Raw genomic sequence first — 25,307 nt, 5'->3', positions numbered from 1 at the left:
TAAAAAGTGAAGGGAGGTTAGAGAAAGGTCAGAAAGAAAGACAGAAAAATATAATACGATCAGTTAAAAGGGCCTGTGTGAAGTCAGAGAGAAAGATTTACAGATTAGATATTTAAAAAGAAGGATTTAGCTTGAAGCCAGTCGGTTACAACAGAGCTTGAGGGTGAGATGAGGCTGGCTGCTGTGGTGCTGAGGGACGCGAGGAGGCTGGAGTGCCGCCAAGCCCTGCCAGCCTCCTGCACTAATGAGAGGAAATGAGAGTGACGCTCTTCTGGGGCAAAATCTTTTGTTTTGGTGTCAGCGAGAGGCCTGGTGTCACATTACCGATGCTGTTGTGTGACAACAGTCTTGAGAGAGCGGCAGGCTGCCGTCGGTGGAGTCTAATCGGACATGATTCAGATTAAAGAGGGGACGGAGCTGACACGCAGCTGGCCGGTCCTCACACTTTTTGAGGGTTTGCATTCCAAGTCGGACTACAGCTGCTTCTCACAGGGGAACTGGGACAGACACGAAATGCACAATAGCTGCAAACAACAAGGAACAGATGCACAACAAAACGAATCACACCGTAAACACACTGTGACGGGGCACATTAACAATTTATCATAAAAGTGCATCTGGGGAGAAACAGAACAGTTCTGCTGTGCGGTGCAAAAACAGGGAGAGACAGACAGGAAGAGAGAGACAGATACAGAGAGGCTGACACACATGAAGCCTCGACTTAGACTGATAAACATTCTCACTCAAGAACCTCCGTGGTGAAGTCTACCGCCGGGCTTCATGTGTGTTTGCAACCTTTACAGCCGGGGATACGACAGCTGGGCTGCGTCCTACCTCGTACTCCTCCTTGAAGCCGTAGCCTTCGGCGCACTTCATCTGGGTGATGTGCTGGAGGAGGTCGGCCACGCGGATGGCCGGGTGCAGCTGACCCGTCTGGTACGGCACGTCGACCGGCTCCCGCTTCCTCAGGGAGTGAGTGTGAGACTGCACCAGGCTGCTGGTGTCGCTGCCCATGTTCTGGCTCTCATCTGGGGAGCAAAAGCACAAGGACAGAGCCAGAGCAGGTCAGGACGGAGACGCAGGAACTAGAGTTTATCACTTTATTGTTCTTAGATACATTTGGGTGACATAGTGCTTGAAGCAGGAAATGGCTGTGCTGTTATTGATTTTAAACTTGAGTTTAAGCTGCTGAGGTGTCACACCAGCTCATATCCCACTTACGACTGTCCCATTAACAGATGGCACATTATCTCATTTACTGTTAAGCATTATGTCACCACCCTCCAGATTGACAAACAACTCTCAACTAGTAATCTGTTTGTTATGGATGGTCACAACAACACAACATCATTGAGTAATAGGATGAGTCATGTGGTGGGAAGGTTCAGGTCCATCTGTCTCAGTGTGTGGTGGAAATATTTAATATTACAGGCCTACTGTGTTCTACGAGAGCCATTAAAAAACACTGTTAGCAGTAAATGCGGCTACAGCTAGAACAAAAGGAGTCAATGGCCCTCAACTGCAGGAAACAGTGTAGAGTGATCGTAAAAAGTCCACATGAAGATGCTGTAAAACAACAAGTTTACTTTGTTTGTAACTGGCACTACAGTATGCTGGTTTGGGCTGCAGCTTGCACTGAGAGTCAGAGTCCATTCCAGCTCTTTCATACTGTAATCCAGTCAGTGGCAGACATGAGGCACAGACGCTGTGGGGGAGCCAGCGGACGATGGAGGGTGTCCAGAAACATGAAGGAGGAGGATGTGAGGGGGTGCGGTGGGCCACAGTGAGCATGTTGCAGCAGGCACCGTCAGAAGCATCACACAGACACAGCGTGGATTCAACCCCTGCCGCCCGTTATCCCCCCCCCCCCACCCGAAAAATGAAAAAGTAAGTCAAACCTAAAAGAATTTTGGAAAAAAAAACAAAAACAAGGAGGGAAGCGGAGATGGGAGGGGAATGCATGGGGTGATGCTGCCATGGGGCACTGTAGACCATGCTAGAGGCTAATGGTGGCTTGGTGGCACGGTACGGAGGGTGGTGAGATGCTAACATGTCCACTGGTCATGCAATCAATGTCGTAATGTCCATGTCAGAAGCAGCCTCTCACTGTCGGCTTGCTCTCTGAGTAAACACCACCTCCTTCCCCCAACCCAGGGCCCACTTAGGAAAACTTACCATTAATGGGCACTTTTTAGATAGCAGATACATAAGAGGTTACGTATGTAAAGAGAGAGAGAGGAGAAGAGAGAGGAGAGAGGGGATAAGCAACAATACAGCATGAGAACCTGTTACAGTAGAGTGTTTTTTAGAGCTACGCTAAAGGGCAAGATCACATGCCTCCTCAGTCCAAACTGCCTAAGTAGAAAGCCTAGTCAAGGGGGGGGATGTTGAGTGGATGGATGGGGCAATTTCAACAGTGCAAGACAAAAGTAAAAGAACAAAAACAAGGAAGTCATGGATTTAAAGGGGGGAAATAAATGGTGGAAAACCGGTCGACTTTGGAACAAGCTGTAGTTGTTACAGATCAGTGACTTGCATATTTAATGAAGCCAATTATTTTTGGAATATTCTGACATTTTAAGTTTCTTTCTCTAATTGCTATAATTACATTTTGCACGTGCTGGTGGTGACACCTGTATTTATACCACTTTTATTTTTTTTTTTCTACTCAAACAGGAGTGTGTGATGAAATCCTTTACGATCTAATCAGTTTTGATCATTAACCTCAACTGATGAGACAATGCTGTGACTGCATGTGTCACAACTGAAAGCATGTAACCTTTTTTTCCCGGGCTGCCGTAATTTCATGTTAATTGTTTCATGCTTCATTAGATGTGGAACTAACATCCGCAGCTGTCACAGTGGTGATGAAAGTAGCTGCTTTAAGACTCTGGAAGTTGTGTGTTTGCGGATGCAGCTCTGTTGCTTATTGCGTCTTTCTTCGTGGACTTGAGTATTAAATTATTACAGTTGTAGTGCCCCACTTAGTAGCTACATTATGTGGTGCGCTGGTATAAAAAGTGTCTTCTCGTGCTGCACTTCGGGCTACTCTGCAGCCTCAACAAAGGACGATAATAATTAAAAGAACAAAATGCTTTTTTATTATAATTCTACTTTATGGCTGAACAGGATGAATCAACACGGGCAAAAACTAAAACAAAAACAAGTAGGTCACTTGCAGTTAGCCAAAGGCAGGGGGAGCGACATTAAAAAGAATAATAGAAAAGGTTGTTGTTTTGGAGGGAGGGAGGGGAGTTAAATGCGTAGTGAAAGGAGAGGGGAGGGAGGGGAGGGCAGCACAGCTAATGTAAGACTTTAGATGTTCAGACCGAACGCATCCCGCTTTGCAATTTTTGGTGAGTGGGGCTAAAAGAGAGAGCGTTTTTTTTTTTTTTTTAACCTCCCTCTCACACTGTTTAATTTCTGTTTGTGTCTCAGTGCAGCTGCTATGGCTTCAGCACGCTGTAGCCTTGGCGCCGGGGCAAGGGCCCTCCTTGTTGCCCCCCCCCTTTAGACACTCCCCCACATCCAGTCCACATGTCTGTCCATGCATATGAGAGGTCAAACATGTATGTGACATCACACGCACGACACGCAATGCGGATGGGATGGAGTGAAGCCAGCCTCAGCCCAGGAGAGCCCCTCGTTTGACGGGGAGGGAAGAGGGAGAGGAGGGGAAGGAGGAGGGAGGGGGGAGGGAGGACTAGGGGAGGAGAAGCAGCAGGCAGGTATGAAGGTGAGGAAGCCATCTTAAGAAAAAAAAGCAAAACCAAAAATGGGAAAAAATCTGTGCTTTTTTTTTTTTTGTCCTCACAGTTAAATCTTCAAAAACACCATCTTATGAATGCACTGTAAAACTCTTTAACGTACAAATACGAGTAAATAATCAACAGCAATGGGAAAAGGAAATGTGTCTCACCTAATATAGCAGTTGGCACAAAGGGATCTGCTCATACCCCCAAAACAAGTGCAGAAGTTGGAGGAGGAAAGAGAGTTGCAGTAAATAAAAGAACAAAAACACAACAGTAACAAAAATAATGGACAGTTTTCTGGTTTCTCGCCAAGCAGCACATCAAGAAACTTATCATGTGTTTCCGGAAAAGCTAATTATACAGAACGTTTGGCTGATTAGAAATCTAGCTTCCCTTTACTCCATCTAATCAATGAGCTGTAATCTGATTACATAAGACGCACAATTATGCATATTATCTGGAGAAATTGAAGTTATAATTGAACAACTAAATTCCATCTTGGCAAAGTGATATAAAATACTCATTTTTATAAGCAGTAGACGTAGCAGAGTGTAAAGTCAATTTATCTACCTTCTCATTTGTGAAATCGTTTCATGATTTTTAAAGCAAACATTAACTTTATTATCATCACACATAGCAGTATTCTGTAGTCTGTAATTTACATAAAACTGCCTTATGAAGAACATAAAACTAATTAATATCTGTTTGAAAACACCGTGTCTTATTAATGTGTCCTGACACTTCAGCAGGTTTGGTGATGACTGAATTTCACACCTTCTGCTTTCACTCAATATCACTGCTTCTATAGTAAGCACTTCTGTGTTGACAAACAGGATTAGCAGGAGGAAATACAGTGATTGTTTACCTGGGTAGTATGAGTTGGTGGGGATGGAGGTACTGAGAGTGTTGGCTTTAGGCAGTGTGAAGGAGGAGGGTGATGATCCAGCTAGAGATGGACACAAGAGAACAACACAGGGCAGTCAGAAATCAAGCAGTGTTAAATGGCGGGTGCAGTACTCATGAATTTTACTGAAGTAAAAAAGCAAAACCAGCGAATCAAAAAACATTATTACTTTCCTAATCATACTTAACCTTCTCAAGTCCATGTTGTTTTGGTTCATGTTTGCCAACCCTCTATGGATTTATTTCTGTTTATTACCTATGTTTAATATTATTTAAATATCTGATTGGTTAATCACTGCATTTGGAGGTCTGCTATTTTTCGATAGTAGACCGTTGCTATGAAGAACAGACCATGCTCTGCTGATTCTTCCGGTCCTGTTCACCTTGTCTTCACTTCACCATCGTAATAACAGCTAGATTAGCTAATTTTAATGTGCGTTAAAACAGCTAGATTAGCTCCTTTTAATGAGAGTAATAACAGCTAGGTTAGCTCACTGTAATGTGAGTAAAAATAGCTAAATTAGCTAATTTTAATGTGAGTTAAAACAGCTAGGTTAGCTCACTGTAATGTGAGTAAAAACAGCTAAATTAGCTCATTCTAATATGAGTAATAGCAGCTAGGTTAGCTAATTTTAATGTGAGTTAAAACAGCTAGGTTAGCTCACTGTAATGTGAGTAAAAACAGCTAAGTTAGCTCATTCAAAAGTGAGTAATAGCAGCTAGGTGAGCTCATTCTAATGTGAGTTTTGTGTGCTTATTTCATGAAAAGTTTTTGCAGTTTGATTTATAATGTCCCAGAAAAATGTTGAAAACCAGCAAAAAATGACTTAACTAATTCATCAAATATGTCAAGCAACTGATTAAACAACTGAATTAAACAACTTGTCTTCTGAGTACTAAAATATTTATTGGGCAGCAGATTGGTCACATTCAAGGTAATATTATAGATTAATGACAATCATATGATTTGATAGTTTTGATATGCAAATAAAGTTAAACTATTCCTGAAATAAATGTTTTTTTTGCTTATGCTTTTAAATGCAGTGTTGGAAAAAAGGGCAGCCCTTTAAAATGTAATGCAGTGTATGTAACAAATAATACACTCTTAACAGAGGGTTTAAGGCTTATAATCTGTCAGCCATGATGTTTTTAGGTCAAACTAACACTATTGACAGTCACATAAGGTCAAGGAGACGGTGGAAGGGGCTTAGGTACAGTGTTGAGGGCATTAAACTGATAGGCAAAGTAAAAAAGTAATGCATTTAAATCATTCGTGCTGGCAGACAGAGGGCTAGACTTGAACAGTCACACTAACAGACAGTTAATCAAGGTCAGAGCATCTTTGGGGCTCATCCCCTGCAGGGGTGTGGAGACAGAAGCTGCTGTGGAGTTTTAATCTGATGGTTTTGACTGGGATTATACCAGGTCAAGCCCTGGGTGCAGACTTAGCTGAGCTGTCCATCAACAAAGTATTAAGTTTAACCTGGGACGGAGGAAATTAATAGGTTATCGCAGCAGGGCACATCTAGTACGTGTTGTGGGTCTCCTCCGTGAATTGGAAAACAGAACAGTGCTGTGTTTAGGACCTCATGACTGACTTTTCAGCCTTGTGCAGGTTATACCTATTACCAATACCATTAACACAACCAAAGACTCTCGCTGATTAAAGTTTAGGCAATCTCAGAACCCATCGGCTATAGTCTGATAACAATATAGCCTCCGGGGACAAGGTTGAACATGTCGGGCGAGTCCGGTTTAGCCAGTGGTTAGTGATAAGGACTTCCAGTCGAGACTTCTGTCCTCAAGAAGAAGAGAGAGAAGAAAACTACTTTTAAAATGCGCGTTTGTTGAATGGAGATCGGATCGATAATTTCTGATGCATTCAAGGAAGTCGGGAAATCTAAACACCAAACGGCTTTCATGACACAGCGTCAGGGGAATTTGTCTCAAGTTGAATTTTTGATCTAGAACGGATTGTTAGCTGAACTTGCTGTAGATGTCTGTTTATAGAGATTAATAAGAAGCTAAGAATATGATAATAATAAGAAATAAGAAGCTCATCATCAGATAGCCGCTGATGGGAGCCGGGATGTCATTACGGCGGATTACGGTCCGCCTGCTCTTGCTCTCTACATGGTTTTTCCTGCATACGCCGCAGCCTGCTGATATGTGATTGGCCAATACTACTCGGACTTCAAGCGTACTACAAACAGAAACCAGAACACTTCCTGTACTAAAAACCCGCGCCCCAGCCTAGAGATTCTACATTTTCATGGATCTGTACATGAATAATCTGAGGTTGTTAATAAAGTGTTAAGAGGCAAGAAGAAGCGCTGTGCAGAAAGATGAGTCTTCCATCAAACAAAAAAATTAAACAATCCTTCTAAAAAATTATATCAAAGCCTTCTCCATTAATTAAAGTAAACTCTTGTGAACTTCTATGCATAAGCCAGTTCCCTGTTAACTACCACTTGCATTGGTGCAACAATGCAAAGCTTTTTAAAGCAAAAAATAACTGTCAAATCATTTGCAAAGTGAAGAAAGTCTTGGTTAGAACAAGGCAAAAGCCAAAAATCAAAGATACATTTCTTCATTAAAAATCAATTTCCAACACTAATGAAGCAGCTGGATGTGGTAAATGATGCCAAAGAGAAAAAAAAAATTTAATGGCAGTAAGAAAAAGTCACACCGAGTTTTATTCTTATTGTTTTGCATATTGCGAGACTTTCTTATTAAGGGGAGTCAAAACAAATGTGATTTTGTCCTGACTTATAAGCAATGACAGATGTTCTTAAGAAGGATTTAGTACTAAGATTGAGGTTTTTGCTGAACATGTTCCTGCATCCACAGGTTTGTCACATTTTTAAGCTGTCCCAGTGTGAATATTTCCTGTGCAGCCAAGTCTGATTTCCTTCTCACCTGACCACACCAAATAAATTGCTTCCTCCCCTGCCAGCTGTGTGTGTGTATGTGTGTGTGTGTGGCTGTAAAAGGCAGGTAGGCTGAAGCAGGACACATCTTACCTCGCCCGTTGAGAGTCATGGCACACTCGCTGCGGCCGTTGAGTGTGAGCGCACACTCGCTGCGGCCGTTGAGCGTGAGCGCGCACTCGCTGCGGCCGTTGAGAGTGAGTGCGCACTCGCTGCGGCCGTTGAGTGTGAGCGCGCACTCGCTGCGGGTGTTCAGCGTGTGGTTGTGCGTGTCCATGAAGGACAACGCCTCATCGCAGTTGGTGCCCTGCTCGGTGTAGCTCTTGTCCATGGAGTTGACCATCACCGTCATCTCTTGGCGGGTGCTGTTCAGCGTCTCCTTACGCTTCTTGGCCAATTTCCTTCATGGGGGGGAGGAAATAAAAATAAACAATCAGGCAAACACAACAGTGTTTAAATTGATCTGACATGATGCTAGTAGCGATGACTCATAGATGTAATGAGATATGGCGGAACTAATGTGCCCCAGGCTGTGGCCACATTAGCTTTTATTAGGCTCCAGATGCTTTTTCAAGCAGTGAAGTATAAATTGTTGGGAATATGGAAAGGTGTGACACCCTAACCCAAATACATCAGTGGCCCTGATGATTTAAAATTAGCTATAGGATTTGGGGGCGGAAGAATCAGAGTTGCGAACAGTGAACTGAAACAGTCAACCTGCTTTTATTGACCTACTTTGAGTTGATGTGCCGGAGACTACAAGCAATCTGTTCCCGATCAAACACCATTAAAGCATTGTGTATGGAGTGAGGGCACACATACACACACATGCACGAATGCACCTGCATGCTTCTAATGTAAATGCAGCTGAAAGCTTAGATCTCACCTGTCATGGCTTCACTTTACTGACTGCAACACTGGATGAGATTAAAGATGTCACCTACAAAGCTGTCCATAATCAGTCTTATAGTTAAATGTATGAACTATTAACCCCTTATACATGAGGCAAACTTGGTCTTCTGCTTGTTTGTCCCTGGTCCCAACACAAATCCAAAGGTAGTGCACTTCTGTTGTTGTGGCCCCTGACTCTGGAACAGCTTTCCTAAAGACACTTAGGGTATTTTTAGAACACCTACTAACAACAGGCCTTGATCCACTAATGAATTATTACTTTATATTACTTTATTATTATTACTTTAGACCTCTTTCAAAACTGCAATTTGAGAACAAAGTAATGGAGAAAGAAGTTTCAACTTCTTTTGCGTTTTCTGGTTAATGATGAGGGCAACCAATGATCTCTTTCATTTGTTACTTTAGTCACTCCTCAGTATTGGTTGTTTTAGAATTTATCACTACCTGTGGCACAGTCAACCACGCTATACTTATGAAATGCCTGTGTCTTTGGTTTGATGTCTCTTGCATAACTCTTGACTCGCTTCACCATAATATCACTAAAAGTACATTCTCAGTCTGTGTATAAAGCAAAGTCAATGTGGAGTTCCTCAGGGCTATGAGCTTGATCCCCTCCTATTATCTGTCTAAATGCTTCTGCAAGCAAAATTAATTAGAGCCACAATGTCTCATTTTACCGTTACGCAGATGATACCCTACTGTACCTCCACTTCCAGCCCAATACCCAGATTAGACACACTAAAAATAAGATCAGCAGAATCTCTTGACTTCTTTACAACACAAATATGTTTCATTGTTTGGTTCTATAGATAGAAATTTGACATTGACCTTGATGTTGGAGTTGACAAAATCTGAACATTAAACGTTATGGTCGGATTTGATGCAGGATTGTTATAATTGGATGTTGATGTAGTAAACTGGAAACTGAGTGTAAAAACAAATAAATTACTCTGATAACTAATTTTTCCTTCATTGTATTTATATTTATTTGTGTTATTGTTATAAAAGTCTATGTTCTGCCACATCCATTTCATTGAAATTAGCTCTATGTACAAAATTTCTATGACACTCTTTGTTTATATTATGTCAAGAGAGAAGATAAGATGGTACTTTATTGATCTCCAGAGGGGAAATTAGGTTGTTGCAAGAGCACAAAGACAAGCAAGAAGCAAGTAGCAAGAAGGCAAGTACAAATAGAAATAGGCATAGAAAAAAATAAAATAAGAGATACATCCTGATAATAACTACTTAAATGAATCAGGACTTTGACAATGACTGAAGTGCAGCTATGACAGTTTGCTTTGTAACTGCATTCTCACTAAAAACAAATGAGAGCTCTAAAAGACTTGGAAAGTTGAAGTTAGGAGTCCAGAGCAGTTTTCCGCTATTGTACCTATCTCTGACCCTGCTAACGTTCTCGGCTCTGAAATCCTGAAGGCATGCCGTTCAGAAACTGACCTTTGACCTCTCAGAGGAAGGAGCATAAGAAAATCTCTCCAGCGGTGATAAATAAATCATCGCATCGTCACTCGGAGTAGTTAACCCTCTTATATTTCCACAGAAGTTGCATTACAGAAAAATGGCCAACAGCTTGAGCGGAAACACACTGTAGCTTTATCTGATGCCTGCCACTGCTCTGTTTCTGGAGGGGAGCGAGCGGTGTAAGAATTAACTATGGCAGCCCTCACACTGATCCTCGCACTTTGTTACTCTCTGTGTGACCCCCTCTGCCTATTTGAATTGCAGTCTCTCTCATGGACAACTGCTGTCTAATGATGCACTCCTGCTGCTTTGTTTTCGCAAATCTCTTCTGTTTATTCAATTTTGTCGCTGTCTCGTGCCATATGGCAACAAGCCCCCGCTGCCTTCAAACAGTCATTTGCTCTGAAGGCCCCGACGTGAGGCTAATAGTGGATCCGTTCTTCAGAAGGCAAAGTGACAAAGTAGTGACATTTTCATCTGCCGGACCCACTTTTTGTCTTTAATCTGCAATTAGAGCCGAGAACAAAATGGCAATCTTGTCTCTTTTTCTTCCTCTTATAGCTTCATATTGTAATAGAAGTGAGGAGGGGAGGGGGAGCTGTATGTACCCCAGGCAATATTAAGACTGATTCGGCACTGTGTGCACTCATGGAGAAGACTATTAAGAAGCACTATAATCCAGGTTTTAATACTCTATCGCTGTTCTTATTTCTGCTAAGACTTGGATTTCCGCTTTCCTGGCCCGTGGAACAGTTGTAGCACAAGCGTTGGAGATAAACGAGGCTGCACGGACTCTTGTGCCAGAATGAGGAAAGCACCAGCAATACTCGGATGTTTGCTAGGCACCGTGGGTGTTAGATGAAGATTAATTGGCATGCTATTCTCTCCTCATTTGTAAGAAGGGAAAATTTAATGATAGATGACTATATCACAGGGTTTGAAATGCACACAGAGATAGTGCGAGGAAATGTACAGTAGAGGGTTATCATTTATCATATTCCCCGATAGTTAGCTGCACTTGGAAAGATCTCAACAAAAAATGCACGGGACTCATTGCTCGCAGGCAAGACGAATAATGAAAGCAGATATGTCTTTATAGAGCGCTGAATGTGCATATGAAGGGGATGATACAGACAGATGGCAGAGGTGTTTGTAGAAGTAAAGACTGAGCAAACACTGGAGGTGACTATATTAGGCAAGTCTCATTAGAGAGATTGTCTGCGGTTCAGTACATGACAGGCCCGGCATATCTGGGATCTCAGCGAGCAGAGCAGCACCTAACTCCATGACTTCAGCGACAACAAAAAGGAAGCCGCGCGGATTGTGTGTCTGCACGTGTTTGCCAGAATGCCTGTTCTGTGGGAGGTGACGCTGCTGCAACTTCTAAGACAAGAGCTTCAAAACCTCCAGCTCAGCATGGTGGGCCTCATTTCAGCACTGGAGCAGCTAAACCTTGTGACACTGGGACAAAGACGGCTTCATTAGAGGATGCACACACGAGTGCGGCGCATGGGTGTGTGTGTGTTAGATGACTGACATGCAGCTGAGAGGGGCAACAGAAGCGTCTTTGATTAACCCAGTGGGGGCATTTCTCTAGTTGTTTGCACTGTGTCTCATTTTAAACACCTTTAACACATTCTTCCATGAGGTTGTCTGTCCATCCATCATCCATCCATATATCTGTTCTTCTGTGTCTCTACTGAGAAACAACAGAAAAACGGACTATTTCTGAACGCAGGCGCTATTCAGTGATGCACAATGCTGTTTATCTGCTTACTTGATTGCTTTATTGATTCTGGAAAACACTTTTTTTTTCTTTTACAAACAATAAAATAAACAATGTCCTACATATTTTTTTGGCATTGTCCATCCAAAGACGAGAATGACGAGTAAAGAAAAGAAGCAACGCGAGGAGACTTGTGCAGAACAGGATTCTCAAAGATGTTTGTATATTGTTAAAGAAAAAAAAAGTTCTTGACAGCGAATTATTGTTCATATTTATTGTTTTCTTTATTTTGCTTCAATTTGTTTGTCACATTTTGTATCTGTTAAAGTTTCATTTGTTGGGTTTTAAGCCTTAAAAATATTATTTTGACAGAATTTGATTTTGGTCTCTGGTCACTTTGTTCCTTCATCCTGGCCTGGTTAATAAAACTCTTTAGTGATCACAAAATATACTTAATCATGGTTTAAATCAAGTAATCCAGGGTCTGGGACCCAAGAGAAATGAGTTATAATTCAAAGAAAGTAGGCCTTTCTTTTTATTTTTAACCTATTTTTGGAGCCTTTTATGCCTTTATTGACACAGAGAGGTCAGTGGATAGTGTCGGACACAGGGGAAGAGAGAAGGGGGATGACACACGGCAAAGAGCCGAAGGTGGGATCCAACATTGTAACATTATGTCTTAAAAATACAGCCTTTCAAATATAAGATCCGGTCTTATCAGAATAATGCGACAGTATATGTTTATAGGCCTTTTTTCTTTAGGGGCGCTGGTTTAGCTCAGTGGTTAAATCACACTTATACAGAGGCCCCAGACTCAACTCCATCCAGACTAAATGTGGGTGAAGTTTCAAATCTGTAGGTAAAAGTATGTTGGAGTAATCCCCAGGCCAGCTTTCACACTGTTTTTTCCATACTCTAGCCTCAGCAGGCTTCAGAGAGCTGGCCAATCAGAAGAAAGTGGGTTTGTAGGGGCGGGGTTTCTTAAAGGGACAGAGCTGACGGAGTCGTTTCAAGCAGAGGCTTTATGAGGGCCTGAACAGAGTACCAGTTTGAGAAAAAAAAATGTTAACTGTAAATTATGCTAAGCTACTCCACAGGTAAATTAGCATAAATAGCCCCATAAATAGAAGCTTAAAATTAGCATAATAGCCCCCCTTTAATATATTTTGTATTTTGAATTTTACTGTTACTTTTTGCAGTATTTAAAGCTCTTAATGTTCTGAAAGCTCTGTTTTTAACTGTGTATAGCTCTTTGAATTGCACTATGTATAAATGGCACTTAACATAAAAGAACTTGCCTTAAGAACAAAATGTACCGTACTTTAAAGTTAAACTTTTAAAACCACACACTTGCAAAATATGTCGAACTTTTTCCACTTGTGTGTTTTAACTTTCACAAAACATACAATCGTTCTCCTCACTATTCCAGCTGCATATCTTTGCCCCATGAATAAATGTTCATATTCACACCACACAGATGTTTTAGTCAATGACACATCATTTTAAAGTCTCTGCATTCAAACTCCATCACTCCATGCATGACATCCCCTCTCCCCGCTCGAGCCGCTCTTCCTCTTCCCCTTCCTCATCAACATTCAGAGCTCGTAGGTGCAAAAATCTGCAAGACTTGTACCAATTAATGTGATTCTTGCTGCATGTTCGGCTTGTGAGGTTTAATGAAGGTGTTTGCCCTGAGCACATTGTGTTATACATGGTGCGTTTAGTGGGCCTCCCATCCTGACACACAGCACAGGGGAGGTGATTATGGAGAGTATGTTTTATAAAGAATGGGAATGATAATTCATGTGTGTGTTTTTAGTAAAAAGGAAGCTGTTCAGATACTAAAAGGGAATACTAACTGCTAACAGTGGCTGATTCTATTAGGCTTTTCTCTTTCTAACACTGCAAGAGTTTCGTATATAACATATGGGTTTGTTTTCCATTGGGCCATCTAATGTATGCACTCATTATATCTTATTATGTATTTATAATTCATGTTTTAAATGACCATCTGCCAGATGGAAATGCAACATGTTGGTCCATAATAAAAGATTTTTGTTAGTTTTGTTGTAATATAATGGACTGTACTTTATATTTGCGACCACTCAAAGCTGCTTTTACTCTACATGTCACATTCACACACACATTCACACACTGATGGCAGAGGCTGCTATGTAAAGTGCCCAACTGTCAATCAGTAATCACATTCATACCCGTTGGCTATGCCACCTAGAGCAATTTGGGGTTCAGTGTCTTGCCCAAGGACACTTCGACATGTGAGGGAGCTGAGGATCGAACCTCCGACCTTCCGATCAAAAGACGACCGACTCTGCCACAGCCGCCCCGATGAATGATATAACTCCCTCTCCCTTGTTACCCATACAGGATTATAAAATGTATTCAGGTCATCAACGTACACTGTGAGAGGTAACTTTTATATACAAAAGGGCATGAAGTCACCTAATGGTTTTTAAAAACCTCATAAATACAAAGCAGCGTTCTTTTTGTGATTGCTCCGGGTCAATGAAAAAAACAGTTCTAAAAAGAGTTTTTCATGGCCAAAGCGTTTGAAAATAATTGCCTGTTTACACATCTAGACATCGAGGTTATTTAAGAGGCGTATTTCTAATATTCACCCTCCTTTTAGCTCTGTTTAAGTTTCCACTCTTTAGCTGCTAAATTCTCCACTATGTTCATAAGCTAGCTGCTGCCTCTGTGTGTAAGCTGGCTGCTGTCGTACCGTGGGTTTATTAAAGCTGCTTTAAATGCGGTTTTACCAGTATATCAAATAACAATGTGAACACAAATTAAAGAGGATGCTCATTATAACGTAGAATGGATGTGTAAACTAAAAAGTCCTTAACTTTATGAATCGGCTGACAATAAAAACACGTTAAGACTGGCAAACAACATTGTGTCTGACCCTAACCACGCTCTGAACAGTCAATATGAACTATTACCATCAAACCGGAGATACAGGGTCCCAGGTTTAAAAAGGTTCGACTGAAGGACTCCTTTGTTCACTAGTCTATCCTGAAATTATAAATCGAGCTATATCACAGATCAAAAGTACGTTAAAGGTCCCTGAATACTGTCTTCTGTGTTGTGAAATGTTGCGTCAAATGTACGTATTTTGTATCCTGTCCTGCAAATGCAGCTGCTGAGATGCAGAAGAAAAGAAGAAAAAGTTCAGACTTGGTCTGACAATAAAGTATTAAAGTATTGTTGTCTGCCCAAAAGTTGACAACAAGTCAGTTATTGCAGTTGCAGCTTTAGTTGCTGAAAACAATTGTCAGCTGTGACTGATCAAAACCAAATCTATTTTGGGGCATCAGTTTGGCTCAGGGGTCAAATCAGCGGCCCACGTATAGAGGCCACAGTCCTTGATGATGCAGTCCCAGGTTCGACTCCCACCCTCGGCCCTTTGCCGTGCGTCATCCCCCACTCTCTCTCTCACTATCCACTGTCCTCTCTCTCAATCCACCATCTATTTCTACATCTTTAAAACTGTATCTATCTGCCTACCTACCTCTATGTTTGTAAGTTTTCCACTGAGGAATACATTCAGTCTTAGGCTAGCGTGAAAGAAAACTACAGGTTATTATCATAGAAGAAATCTACAAGTCAGATCATATGCCTGAGGTCTGAGGAGGGCTCACAGCCCGACAGATCAGTCACAAAGTGAAAGCAAAAGTGTGCTTGTATTTAACATTCCTGCTGCTTGATGGATGAATCAAACTCTCAGGGGAATAACTACCCAATCGCAACCCCTTGCCCTATGCCAATTGATCTCTCTCTCGTGTCCCCAGCAGCAGCAGCGACGGCGGCAGGCAGGCACAGCGGCCGGTGCGGCCACCTGATTAAAGGACGGCCGTATATTTGATCACACATGTAACTGCATCCCTAATGAGCAGCTCTGACTGATGTTGTGCTGCGTGCGAGCCCCGGCAGTCACCTCTGGCAATGTACCTAAAGTGCATATTTTGGCGGCTGCAGGATGTTCTCATGCCTTTAAAAGACATTGATGAATGCATGAGAGCATTAATGGGCTTCATCAATCACAGAGGTGTTGTAATCTTAGAGCTGGCAACAAGGCTGTCATCAAAACTGCAGATGAGCACTTCTCCCGAGGAGAGCGTCTTGAGAATGCAGTCTTTAATTAATTTGACAAAACAAACTGTGGGTGTATTTAACATGTAGTTGTATTTGCTGAGCTGAGACACCCTGAGAGTAGAAACAGTAGGTGTAACAGGTCTTAACACCTTTCCTACAGAGCACGTGTAAGGTGTTTTCAGCTTCCGCTTTAGCACATCGAAGTGCAAACCGGGGTCTTTCCAATTAGCTCACGTGCTTCCGCGCTCCCCTCATTGCTTCCTACCGTTACCACACATGACCCAAGAGGCAGATTTAAGCACAATATCATCATTGAATTGGACATTACGCCTGGTACTAATCTTCACGGCATCGTGGAGAACCCCTTTACTAAGGCCTATTGTCGGACATCCTGATGTACTAAGCCATAAAGTCATTATGACACCCTTATTGTCACTTAGTTTCTCCATGAAAATGTTGAGGTGAAAATAACGTGTAATACCACTCAAACTACTCCTGCAATGATTTGAGTTTGCCATATATAGAAACGTCTACAAGAAACGGCAACAGAAGAGGGAAAGAAGTGAAAGAGTCATCACTTGTTACAGAGATCCTTGCGATGGAAATGTAAAAATCTAAGGTGCTCTTGTCTTATTTATTCCCATATTTCATAAGCGTGCCGTTATCTATTAGTGTTTGCGGCTGTCGTGGCACATTTTCCCAGTGGGGTTCATTACTCCCTCATCTTATCTTACCTGTATATTATGCTGCTATCTTGTCAGCTTGAGAGAGGAGTCACAACATTCGCAGCCTACCTTTTCCCTTCTTTGTTAAATCTTACCTGTAAACCCACAATTCATTTTGACACACGAGACACGTGAGAAAAATGTGTACGTGGTGCTGCTGGTGTCAGGAATACATGAGTTTTTGAAGGGACGTCGTAAAGCTTCTAAATTGGCGAAGCTAAAAGCTGTCAGTCAAAGCAAACGTGCCTACAAACGTGCCTACAAACTTAGCGTAAAACTCGGTGTGTAAGCCGCACTTTTTTCCATCTTAAAAGTGGGCTGCTTCCAATATACCAGTGCGACCAATACACCAGTATAAAATGCAGAGAGAGGTATTTTATTTTGTTACCGTATTTCACCCAGACGATAGCGCTTTAAGCTAGCTAACGCTTCGTCCCGGACGTGCGACGTCATGGCGCTGGCTGCACTCAACTAGAAAGTGGGCTGCGTCCTACATACTGGTGCGACCAATATACCAGTATAAAATGCAGAGAGAAGTATTGTATTGTATTACAGTATTTTACCCAGATGATAGCGCTTTAAGCTAGCTAACGCTTCGTCCCGGACATGCCGGACATGACCACCAGTGCAGCCGCTACCCTCACAACAATCACAATTAAAGTAGGCTGCTAGCGACACCACTAGCTAGCTCGTACCAATAGCAAACTCGGCATGGCAAAAACAGATGGTAGGCTATAACTGTGTGTGTTTTGAATAGCTGTGTTCCAATCAAGCGGCTGCAGCCTTCGAAGGCCATATTTGAAGGCCGATTGCGTCAATGTATCTCGAGATTCATTGTGCGCCAATTCAAACGACATGGCGGCACGTTTTTGGTTTCAACTCAATCGAGTAGCCAGCGATACACATGTTTAACAAAACAAAAGGGCCCTTGAAATAAATTGTCTTTGAAAAAATAGGTTAAGTTATATGACGTTACTTTTGCTAGCTAGTTAGCCTGCTAGCTTCCTGTTACTAGGCGACAGGAGCGTGTTTGGTGACGCAAGGGTAAGGGCGGGAACAACTGGTGACGTAAACAGGAAATCCTCCAAAGAGCAGACCCTCTCATTTCAGTTCGGCTTTAGCGGTCTACACAGGCTATGAATAGTGCATCTTCCGTATTGGCCGCCTCCTTCAAAGGCTGCAGACCCTGGATTGAGACACAGCTCATGTGTTTTAAATTAAAATAAATTGAAATAGTGTTGAAATAACTTGTATACATGTTTTTATTAATACATAGCGATAGAAAACCATTTTCCCTCGGGGATGCCGCCCAAAACAGACTGTGTCTTACATTCCAATGCGACTAATATTCCAGTTTTTATGTATTTTTCCATAAGGTGTGTGTGTAAATATAAGTCATTTTCAATCAAGAAACAGGACTGAAAATTAGCTAATAAATCCCTTTCTTTCCTGTGGAAATCCTGTAATTGTAAACACAAACGTCTCCTTTTCAGGCCCATTTGTTGTAATCCATGTTGGCGTGTCACACTTGAAATAACAAACTGATATTGTGATTGTTTCACTGACAACATCATCTTTCCTGCTTAGCTCGGCCAATGTGTGCGCTCAGCTTTTATGCCACCTCTCCTCTAAGTCACCGGGGCTTTCCATTCAAGACAGCTGTGATCTAATATGAGTGACACGCGCAGTCGTATTATCTCCAGGTGTATTCGGAGATGTTCTTTGATGTGAGGCAGCCTCCATTCTGTCCTCTGATCACAGCCATCTCAAGACAGATTAGTCGGCATCCATCACAAAGAGCGAACAGAGGGAGCCTATGAGCTACAGCGGGGAAGGCAGAGCTGCAGAATAAGCTTCTTTACCATTCAGAGGTGTGATTTGGAATCATCTGTTATATTAAGAGCGACTAAAGCAGCGCTGTAGCTATTGTTTCATGATGCTGGAGACAGCTAAATAGAAAGGAGGCTGTTCTGTGATCGCGTCAGCTTGTTCGGTAGCGATGCCAGCTTAAGACACAACTCCACCATCACCGGAGAATCAATGGGATGGACGTGCAGTAACCCAAAAAAACATGCTTGGAAAGAAAAAGGGGGGAAAAAGCATGAGATGGATTTATAACAGTGCAAGGATGAGGAGGGGGAGAGAAAGACTTGAAATTACCGCATGCACATGGAGCCAAATTTGTAGCATCAACATGTTAGCTCATGCTTTATTTTTAAAGCTGTAAATACGGTCAATTCTGCATAAAGTTATGCTGCTTTTTTTAATTTGCAGGCTGGATACATAAGAGTATAAAATGTGAAGTATTTGGACTCGCTCGTCGAGGTTCTGGGCACAGCTAAAGCAGAGATGCACTGTGATAGGCACTTCAAAAAAGCTAACTCTGACAAGTCAACAGAGATGAAATCATTGGAGGCAAATGAAAAATTCACACTCAGTAAAAATGCAGTAGCTCCTGCATTGATTTTTTCCCCTTCCGCTGGATGAGCTTGGCAGCCGTACAATCATTAAGGCATTTTAGTTCATCATTTGATAAACAAACTCCTTAAAAGTCGAGCAGAAATGATGTCTGCAACAACATCTTAGCGGCAGGTTTCGTTTCATGGGGGTGCAGCTGCGTCTGTGTGCTTTCGTCAGAAGCCGTGCCAATGTGACATACAGTGTGATGTGCTCGTCATGTGGAGAGATGCATCAGAGTGGCGTCCTCCGCTCCTCCAGCAGAGATTACAGTTGGGCCTCTGTAATAGCTCTGGGCGTGAGGAGGATGACATGGCTTGTTTTCATGCATGGGAAACAGCGTGTGGGTGAGAAGCATGGCACTAACATTACACAAAGTGGTTACTTACAGGTAGTAAGTGTAGGAGTGATAGGTTCTTCTGCCGATTGGGGTGGTGGTAGGATTTAAGCAGTGGAGGAGGGGGAGGGGATGGAATGAAAAGGAAAGAAAAAGTAAAAATATATTAATGTTTGAAAAAAGAGTAGAAATGAACAAAATCAGATATGGTGGCATACGTGGAGGTAAACTAGTGATCATGAGGGCAAAGGTGATCGCTTGGAGTCATGTCATGCTTCGCAAAGGGGGGCGAGGGCCTCAGTAAAGTACAGTACACTTAAAACTCTCATTAAACTGACGCTGCGCCTGTATGCCGCTGGTGATGCCAACCCCCCCTTCTTATGAACACATCATTTTATACACCTATAAAAATGATCATAAGTGACCTCCAAGGTGGAAACTTAATGAGCGGTTAGGATGTCTAAACACAGCTCCCATTCCCTGCTGGTGACAGCAAATTACACCAAATTCAACCAATGAAGTCGTCTCCGTCTCTGGTTTGATTAAGGCTAATTGAAAACAATTCCATTACTGTGTGATGTTCACACCCACCCACTGATTGTGTGCTACTCAGACAGGGACGTGGAAAATGAAAAATCTTATATTACAGTTAAAAATAAACACGGAACATAGAGATCGTATTAGTACACATAACGATGCCTTCCAACTCCGCTTCAGCTACTGTGATGACCTTTACTTTTTAATTCAAGACGAGCTGTCTGACAATAAAGGAGATAAATAAAGTACAGGAAAGTACAGCTAGTATCAAGTTTTACACAGGATTTTATTTTGTTGCCTTAAAGCTTAACAATCGAGATATTACCCAGTTTCTGAGATCTGAAACTGACATTGTTTTATTTCATGCTGTGGACAAACGGGGGGTGGATATTTGCTGAGCTGTAGCTCTCCTGATTGCCGGGATATGTACAGAGGACTTCTCTCCAGTATGAGGTCCAGGGCTAATGTAAACTTAGCCTTCAGCTACGCGACCATCCTCTTCCCTTCTGAGCCTTTCATCATTTTTTCTTTCTTATCTCCTCCCCGCTTCTCCCCCGTACCACAGGCCTCCTATTCCCATTCCAATGTCAGTGAAGCGCTGCGCATTTGTTTGAGGGTGCCGTGAAAAGGATTAATTTTTCATGGCACACTGTATCTCATGGCTGTAAACAGCCTTAATGGGGCGTATCAACATAATCAAATTAATTATTTACTACGACGCTGACAATGGTACCATTTGAGGGAGAAATATACAAAATGATAAAAACTACTTATTTGTGAGTGCTCGGCAAGTGAGTTCAACCTCTTTCACAAAGTAGTATTTCAACGAGTAGGAGAAAAGAGCGTACCTCTTCTTCATGAGGAGCACCACTCCGAGGAAGATGATGACGAAGAGGAGGATGCCGGCGATGACCCCGGCGATCTTCACCGTGTGGTCTGTTTGCTTCTCCGGCTCCACGGCGTCGGGCTTGTGAGTGGCTGCTCCTGAAAAACATCACAACGCGAAAAGATCAAACAAAGACAGTGTCATTAATCAGACCGTGAACCAAATCTAATGATTCTATTGTTCTAACAGGATCCAAACAGGAAAGTGCACATCCATACTTTCAGTATTCCCTCTCATTGATTCACGTCTGCGCAGGCTGATTAATCAATCCTCTGATATTCTGTGGCATTTTGTGCACCATAAATATCAATACACATTAAATGGCCTGGCGTAATGTTTGCTTTGAAAGTAAGTGACTCCCTATTGTGCTGGAGACTCCACCTTTAGCTCCGTCCTTAGTGGACAGCAGCGCTCTGTGGATCAAGCTGCACTGGGGGAGATAAGTGTGCCTCATCTTTTACCCTTGGTTAATCATGTTTGGGGCAAATGGTTGCCGGGCTGTAGAAAAATGGAGGATGCAGGGTGGGAAAGATAATACCCGAGGAGATAAAAAAAAAAGCCTGAAATAACCAAAACATTAAATATCAGCTCAGGAGGAGATAGCCAAACGACGAGAGACACAAAGAAAGAGGAAGAGGAGGGGGGAGAAGAAGCTCCTTGTTTTAACAGCATGTGCTCCCCGGGAAGTGATAAGAAGCACTCGGAGGAAAGCAACGCTGCTGGAATGACAACTGTCCACCTGAACAACACCATTATTCCTTGTCACCAGGGGTAAATTTAGAATGATAAATTGTTATGTCAAACAAATCTGTTAGAGCGGGCTTCCTTCTCTCCGCAGCGTTGCCATTTTCTTTCCCTATCAAAAAGGTAAATATCTCTCCCGACTGGCCCTGACATATTGTTCTTTCAACAGCCGGGCCTTATTTACATGCACGTTTCTTAAAGGCAGAGCTGTGAAGCATTTCCAGCCTGGTGACATATTAACAATCCTGTCCAAAGCGATGGAGCTGATTTAGTCCCAATATACTGTTACAGGCTAATCTTACAGAAAAGCTGTCACTGACAAATCCCCATTTGAGCTGTGAGTGCTGCACGTCTGCTGCCACAAGTCTTCAATTCCAGCCCCGGGAGAACTTCACAGAGGAGAAACCGAGCAGAAATTTTAATAGTTAAAACACCACACTCTTGAAACTTCAGCATCTTTTTCTGTGTTTACAGTTGTCACAACTGCAGCTAACTCTTAATCTCCCAGAGATAATGAGAAATATTCATGAAAGGGGATTAACTCCTGCCAAAAATCTCCATTACTGACGCATCAAATGACAATCGCACCTGAAACGGGGCTTTCATGTCCAGTGATGCCGAGAAGATGAAGGTGGGAGACAATGTCTGCAACTGTTTGATTTAATCACTCTGATTATATGCAAACAGCATGACAATAAACAACACCAAACGCATGCGACGTATTTGTTTTTCCTGTCGAGAGAACCCTCAGTGTGGATCAAACCAGGCTGTGGTCAGAGATTGTGCAGGAAGCTTCGGGGCTGACCTGTTAGTTGGTTGTCACCGGCCGCTGGGGCGATGCGGAGGTACGGGGTCGTGAGCTGAGTCACGAGTATGGCGGCTGAGTAGAGTCAGTGGATCCAGGGTTGCATGCAGTAGAGAGAGAGAGAGATAGGAAGAGAGAGAGAGAGAGAGAGAGAGAGAGGCCACACTGAAGCAGAAAACAGCCAAACCAACATTTCCAATCATCATGCAATCCCATTACAGTTAGAAAACATTTCACAACTTGCTTTGCAAAGTTAACAGCAATCATTTCACACAAGTTAATCTAATGTATACGATCTAAATGTATCCCCTCAGCTGATAAATTGCTCATATGATCGTTCTACATCGAGCATGTGCTATTTAACTCCAGCTGAATGAGCCGTGCAGATGGAGATATCTGCAACACCGCAAGAAATCCATAGCGGAGCGGCCTCCAAACTCCACAATATACAAGATTGTCGGGGCATGTGACAGGACCGCCCACGGCCCAGAACGGAGTGTGACTAGGGCTCCCACCAGCCTTATCAATTCTGCTCCCGGATCAATGGTGCTTAGACTCCATCACCTTTAATGTGTGGAGCAGGACGTACGGGCAGCATAGCTAAGTACCTACAGACCTCAGCGGGCACACAGGCGGCCTGCGAGTCGCGGATAAACACATGTTCCTGGTCAATGTATTGACCGAGAACGTGTGAAGATCACATCGCACTTATAGTGTCAAGATGTGATTTTAATGTCACTTTAAGTTAAAACATGCTTATATTACCACACACCCTTTTGACTCATGGGTGGATTAACTCTATGTTAAAGAGTTTATCCATGGAGCGCGCTGCGGCCAGTATTGAAGGCCAGGTTCTGCTTGAGATGAGGATGGAAGCATTCAGAGAATAACCTGATGTTTTAGTGGAAATCAGGGAACGCCCAAGTAAGGCGCTAAGTATCTACATTTTAGGGCTGTCCCGAATACCTATTTTTGGGCGTCAAAGTTCCAACAGCAATAATTCGATTATATTTGAGGGGGGAATTTCTCAATTTACTTAAATTGAATAAATCCAGCTTTCGAAATGCGTTCCAAAAGGGTTGAAGTGAAGCTTCTCTGCGGGATGCTTCTCTATCGACATTCATTGACAGGAGGAGCTCCATTTCTCCGCTCTTGGCCAGTTTTAGTTTCCTTTTGTTGGCGCCATAAAGTAGTTTTTTGTTGGTTTTATGTTTAACACATAAGTTTGATGAATGGGAATATTGCTGCAAAATAATAATGGACGTTGAAATCTGCCTTAAAGAACTTTGAATGCCAACAAAGACAGACATTGATTTATTTTCGTCCCAGAACACGTGTTCACCCGTCCACACCTCAGTGGCTTATTTAGATATGTTGTTTAAATGTCAGTATAATGACTAATGTCTGGTTATTATTATTTCAATAAGCTAATTCTTATTTACTCGGATAATTCTTATTTTGGAGGGGTTAAAAAAAAAAAAAAAAATGTGAATACTGATTTTTGCCGTCGATTACCATGACAACATTTGAAGCTTCGAAGGATTCGGCTCAGCCCTACTAAATTTGCGATGTGAAGACTTATCTACACGTACACAGGTATTTTCCCTCCTTCGTTTCCAAAAAACCCATCCACGTGAGCACGGTTATAAAAAAAAATCCCCGTCTAAACGCAACGCAGAACAACAGAAACGCTGTCATGAGAATGCCACACCAACAGGCGGTGATATAACCCTGCAATTGCGCATCGAGCAAGGGGGACGATATATCAGTATAGTGGACGAGTAACTGAACATATGTGTAAACAATATATATATAAAAAGTCCTGTTAGCAAGGTTAGAAGCATCACTATTTTTATACCTGACGTCACGAGACAAAAACGCCATTTACCCCGTATACATGTCTCCGTGGAAACGGAGTCTTCAAAAGATACGTTTTCAGTGACCTAAACCAACGTTTTTGTGTGGACTTAAGAAACACAGAGAAAAATACCCGTGTAGATGTGGACATGATCTTAATGTTGCTTTTCATAATGGTATAGCTGTATTGTTTGCTCCTGACAGAGGTTACTGGATGATGTACATCTGCAACACCGTGTAATACCATAAATATAACAAATAAGGGAAAAGAAAGATGTTAATTGTGTTAGTTCTGACAAATCATATGCATGTGACATGAAGGGCAACAAACAATCTATTCCTACCTTTGGTTGCTACTCGAACACAGTCGATTTTGGTTTCCTGCACAAAACAGGTAAAATAAAGGAGAAAAGAAGGAAAAGAAAGAAGGTAATGTGAGATTATTATAACACACATGCACAGACACACAGACACAGGAAACAGCAACACCTATCTAGTAACCCATGTTTACAACAAAACAGCTCGGCCAGTTCCTCGCTGTCCCCTATCATCTGTTGAGCTCAATGACTGTGACACAAAACGCAGTTGGGCGAGAGGGCCTACAGCACAGATTAGCGGTGCTGAGCTGCTGATTTGTCAGCCAACAGCGATCTGTCGGCAGCCCGCGGCTCAAGGTGGTCAGCCACTGTGGAGAGAGCAGAGCCCTGTGACAAGCGACACCAACCCAGCATGCGGCGCTCCAAAATGACACGTCAGGGAGCCTTACTGAATATGTAATGGAGTTTCAGCTCTGACAACAGCCTTCGACACACACAGAGGAGGGAAAAAAAACACTGCTCGCGCTGTTGGCAGCGAAGTTTGTTGTCAACAATGGTCTGCTGAACAGGAAAAAGGACACAGACAGGAACAGGGAGGCAGTGAGTAATACAACACAAAAGACACGAGTGCTGTGTCCCTGTGTTTGACCTGGACAAGCTGTCCAATGAGCGGTGAGCACATGCAGGAGAGGACGCAACCAGAGGCCACGAGAGGAGCACAATGAAGAGAAAATATTCATGTGATCCTTGGTGCATGTGTATTCATAGTACTGCCGCTTTCAAGCTGTCAGATGCTCCTTTTGTTACAGCAACATTACAGGAAC

General features: G+C 42.5%; 1 protein-coding gene across 3 annotated transcripts in view; it reads right to left on the bottom strand.

Annotated features, from left to right (window-relative positions):
- The window catches only part of LOC138611066 (receptor-type tyrosine-protein phosphatase mu-like), a 188,741-nt gene that overhangs the window by 41,970 nt on the left and 121,464 nt on the right, over positions 1-25,307 (bottom strand). For 2 of the 3 annotated variants that reach the window (XM_069683967.1, XM_069683968.1), the window contains exons 13-20: positions 24,511-24,547; positions 22,310-22,384; positions 20,723-20,858; positions 19,390-19,419; positions 7,679-7,986; positions 4,618-4,698; positions 3,920-3,946; positions 835-1,028 (exon numbers count right to left, since the gene is read on the bottom strand). In XM_069683967.1, the coding sequence (XP_069540068.1) occupies positions 835-1,028; positions 3,920-3,946; positions 4,618-4,698; positions 7,679-7,986; positions 19,390-19,419; positions 20,723-20,858; positions 22,310-22,384; positions 24,511-24,547 (888 nt within the window). The remainder of the gene's footprint in view (positions 1-834; positions 1,029-3,919; positions 3,947-4,617; positions 4,699-7,678; positions 7,987-19,389; positions 19,420-20,722; positions 20,859-22,309; positions 22,385-24,510; positions 24,548-25,307) is intronic. The other variant, XM_069683969.1, reaches the window with a different exon arrangement.

The sequence above is a fragment of the Semicossyphus pulcher genome, unplaced genomic scaffold (assembly GCF_022749685.1).
Source record: "Semicossyphus pulcher isolate SPU_LCO1_2020_fin unplaced genomic scaffold, fSemPul1.0.p SCAF_7, whole genome shotgun sequence".
NCBI classification, from domain to species: domain Eukaryota; kingdom Metazoa; phylum Chordata; class Actinopteri; order Labriformes; family Labridae; genus Semicossyphus; species Semicossyphus pulcher.
Note: the sequence above shows the minus strand (reverse complement) of the source record. Positions and strands in the feature narration are given on the sequence as shown.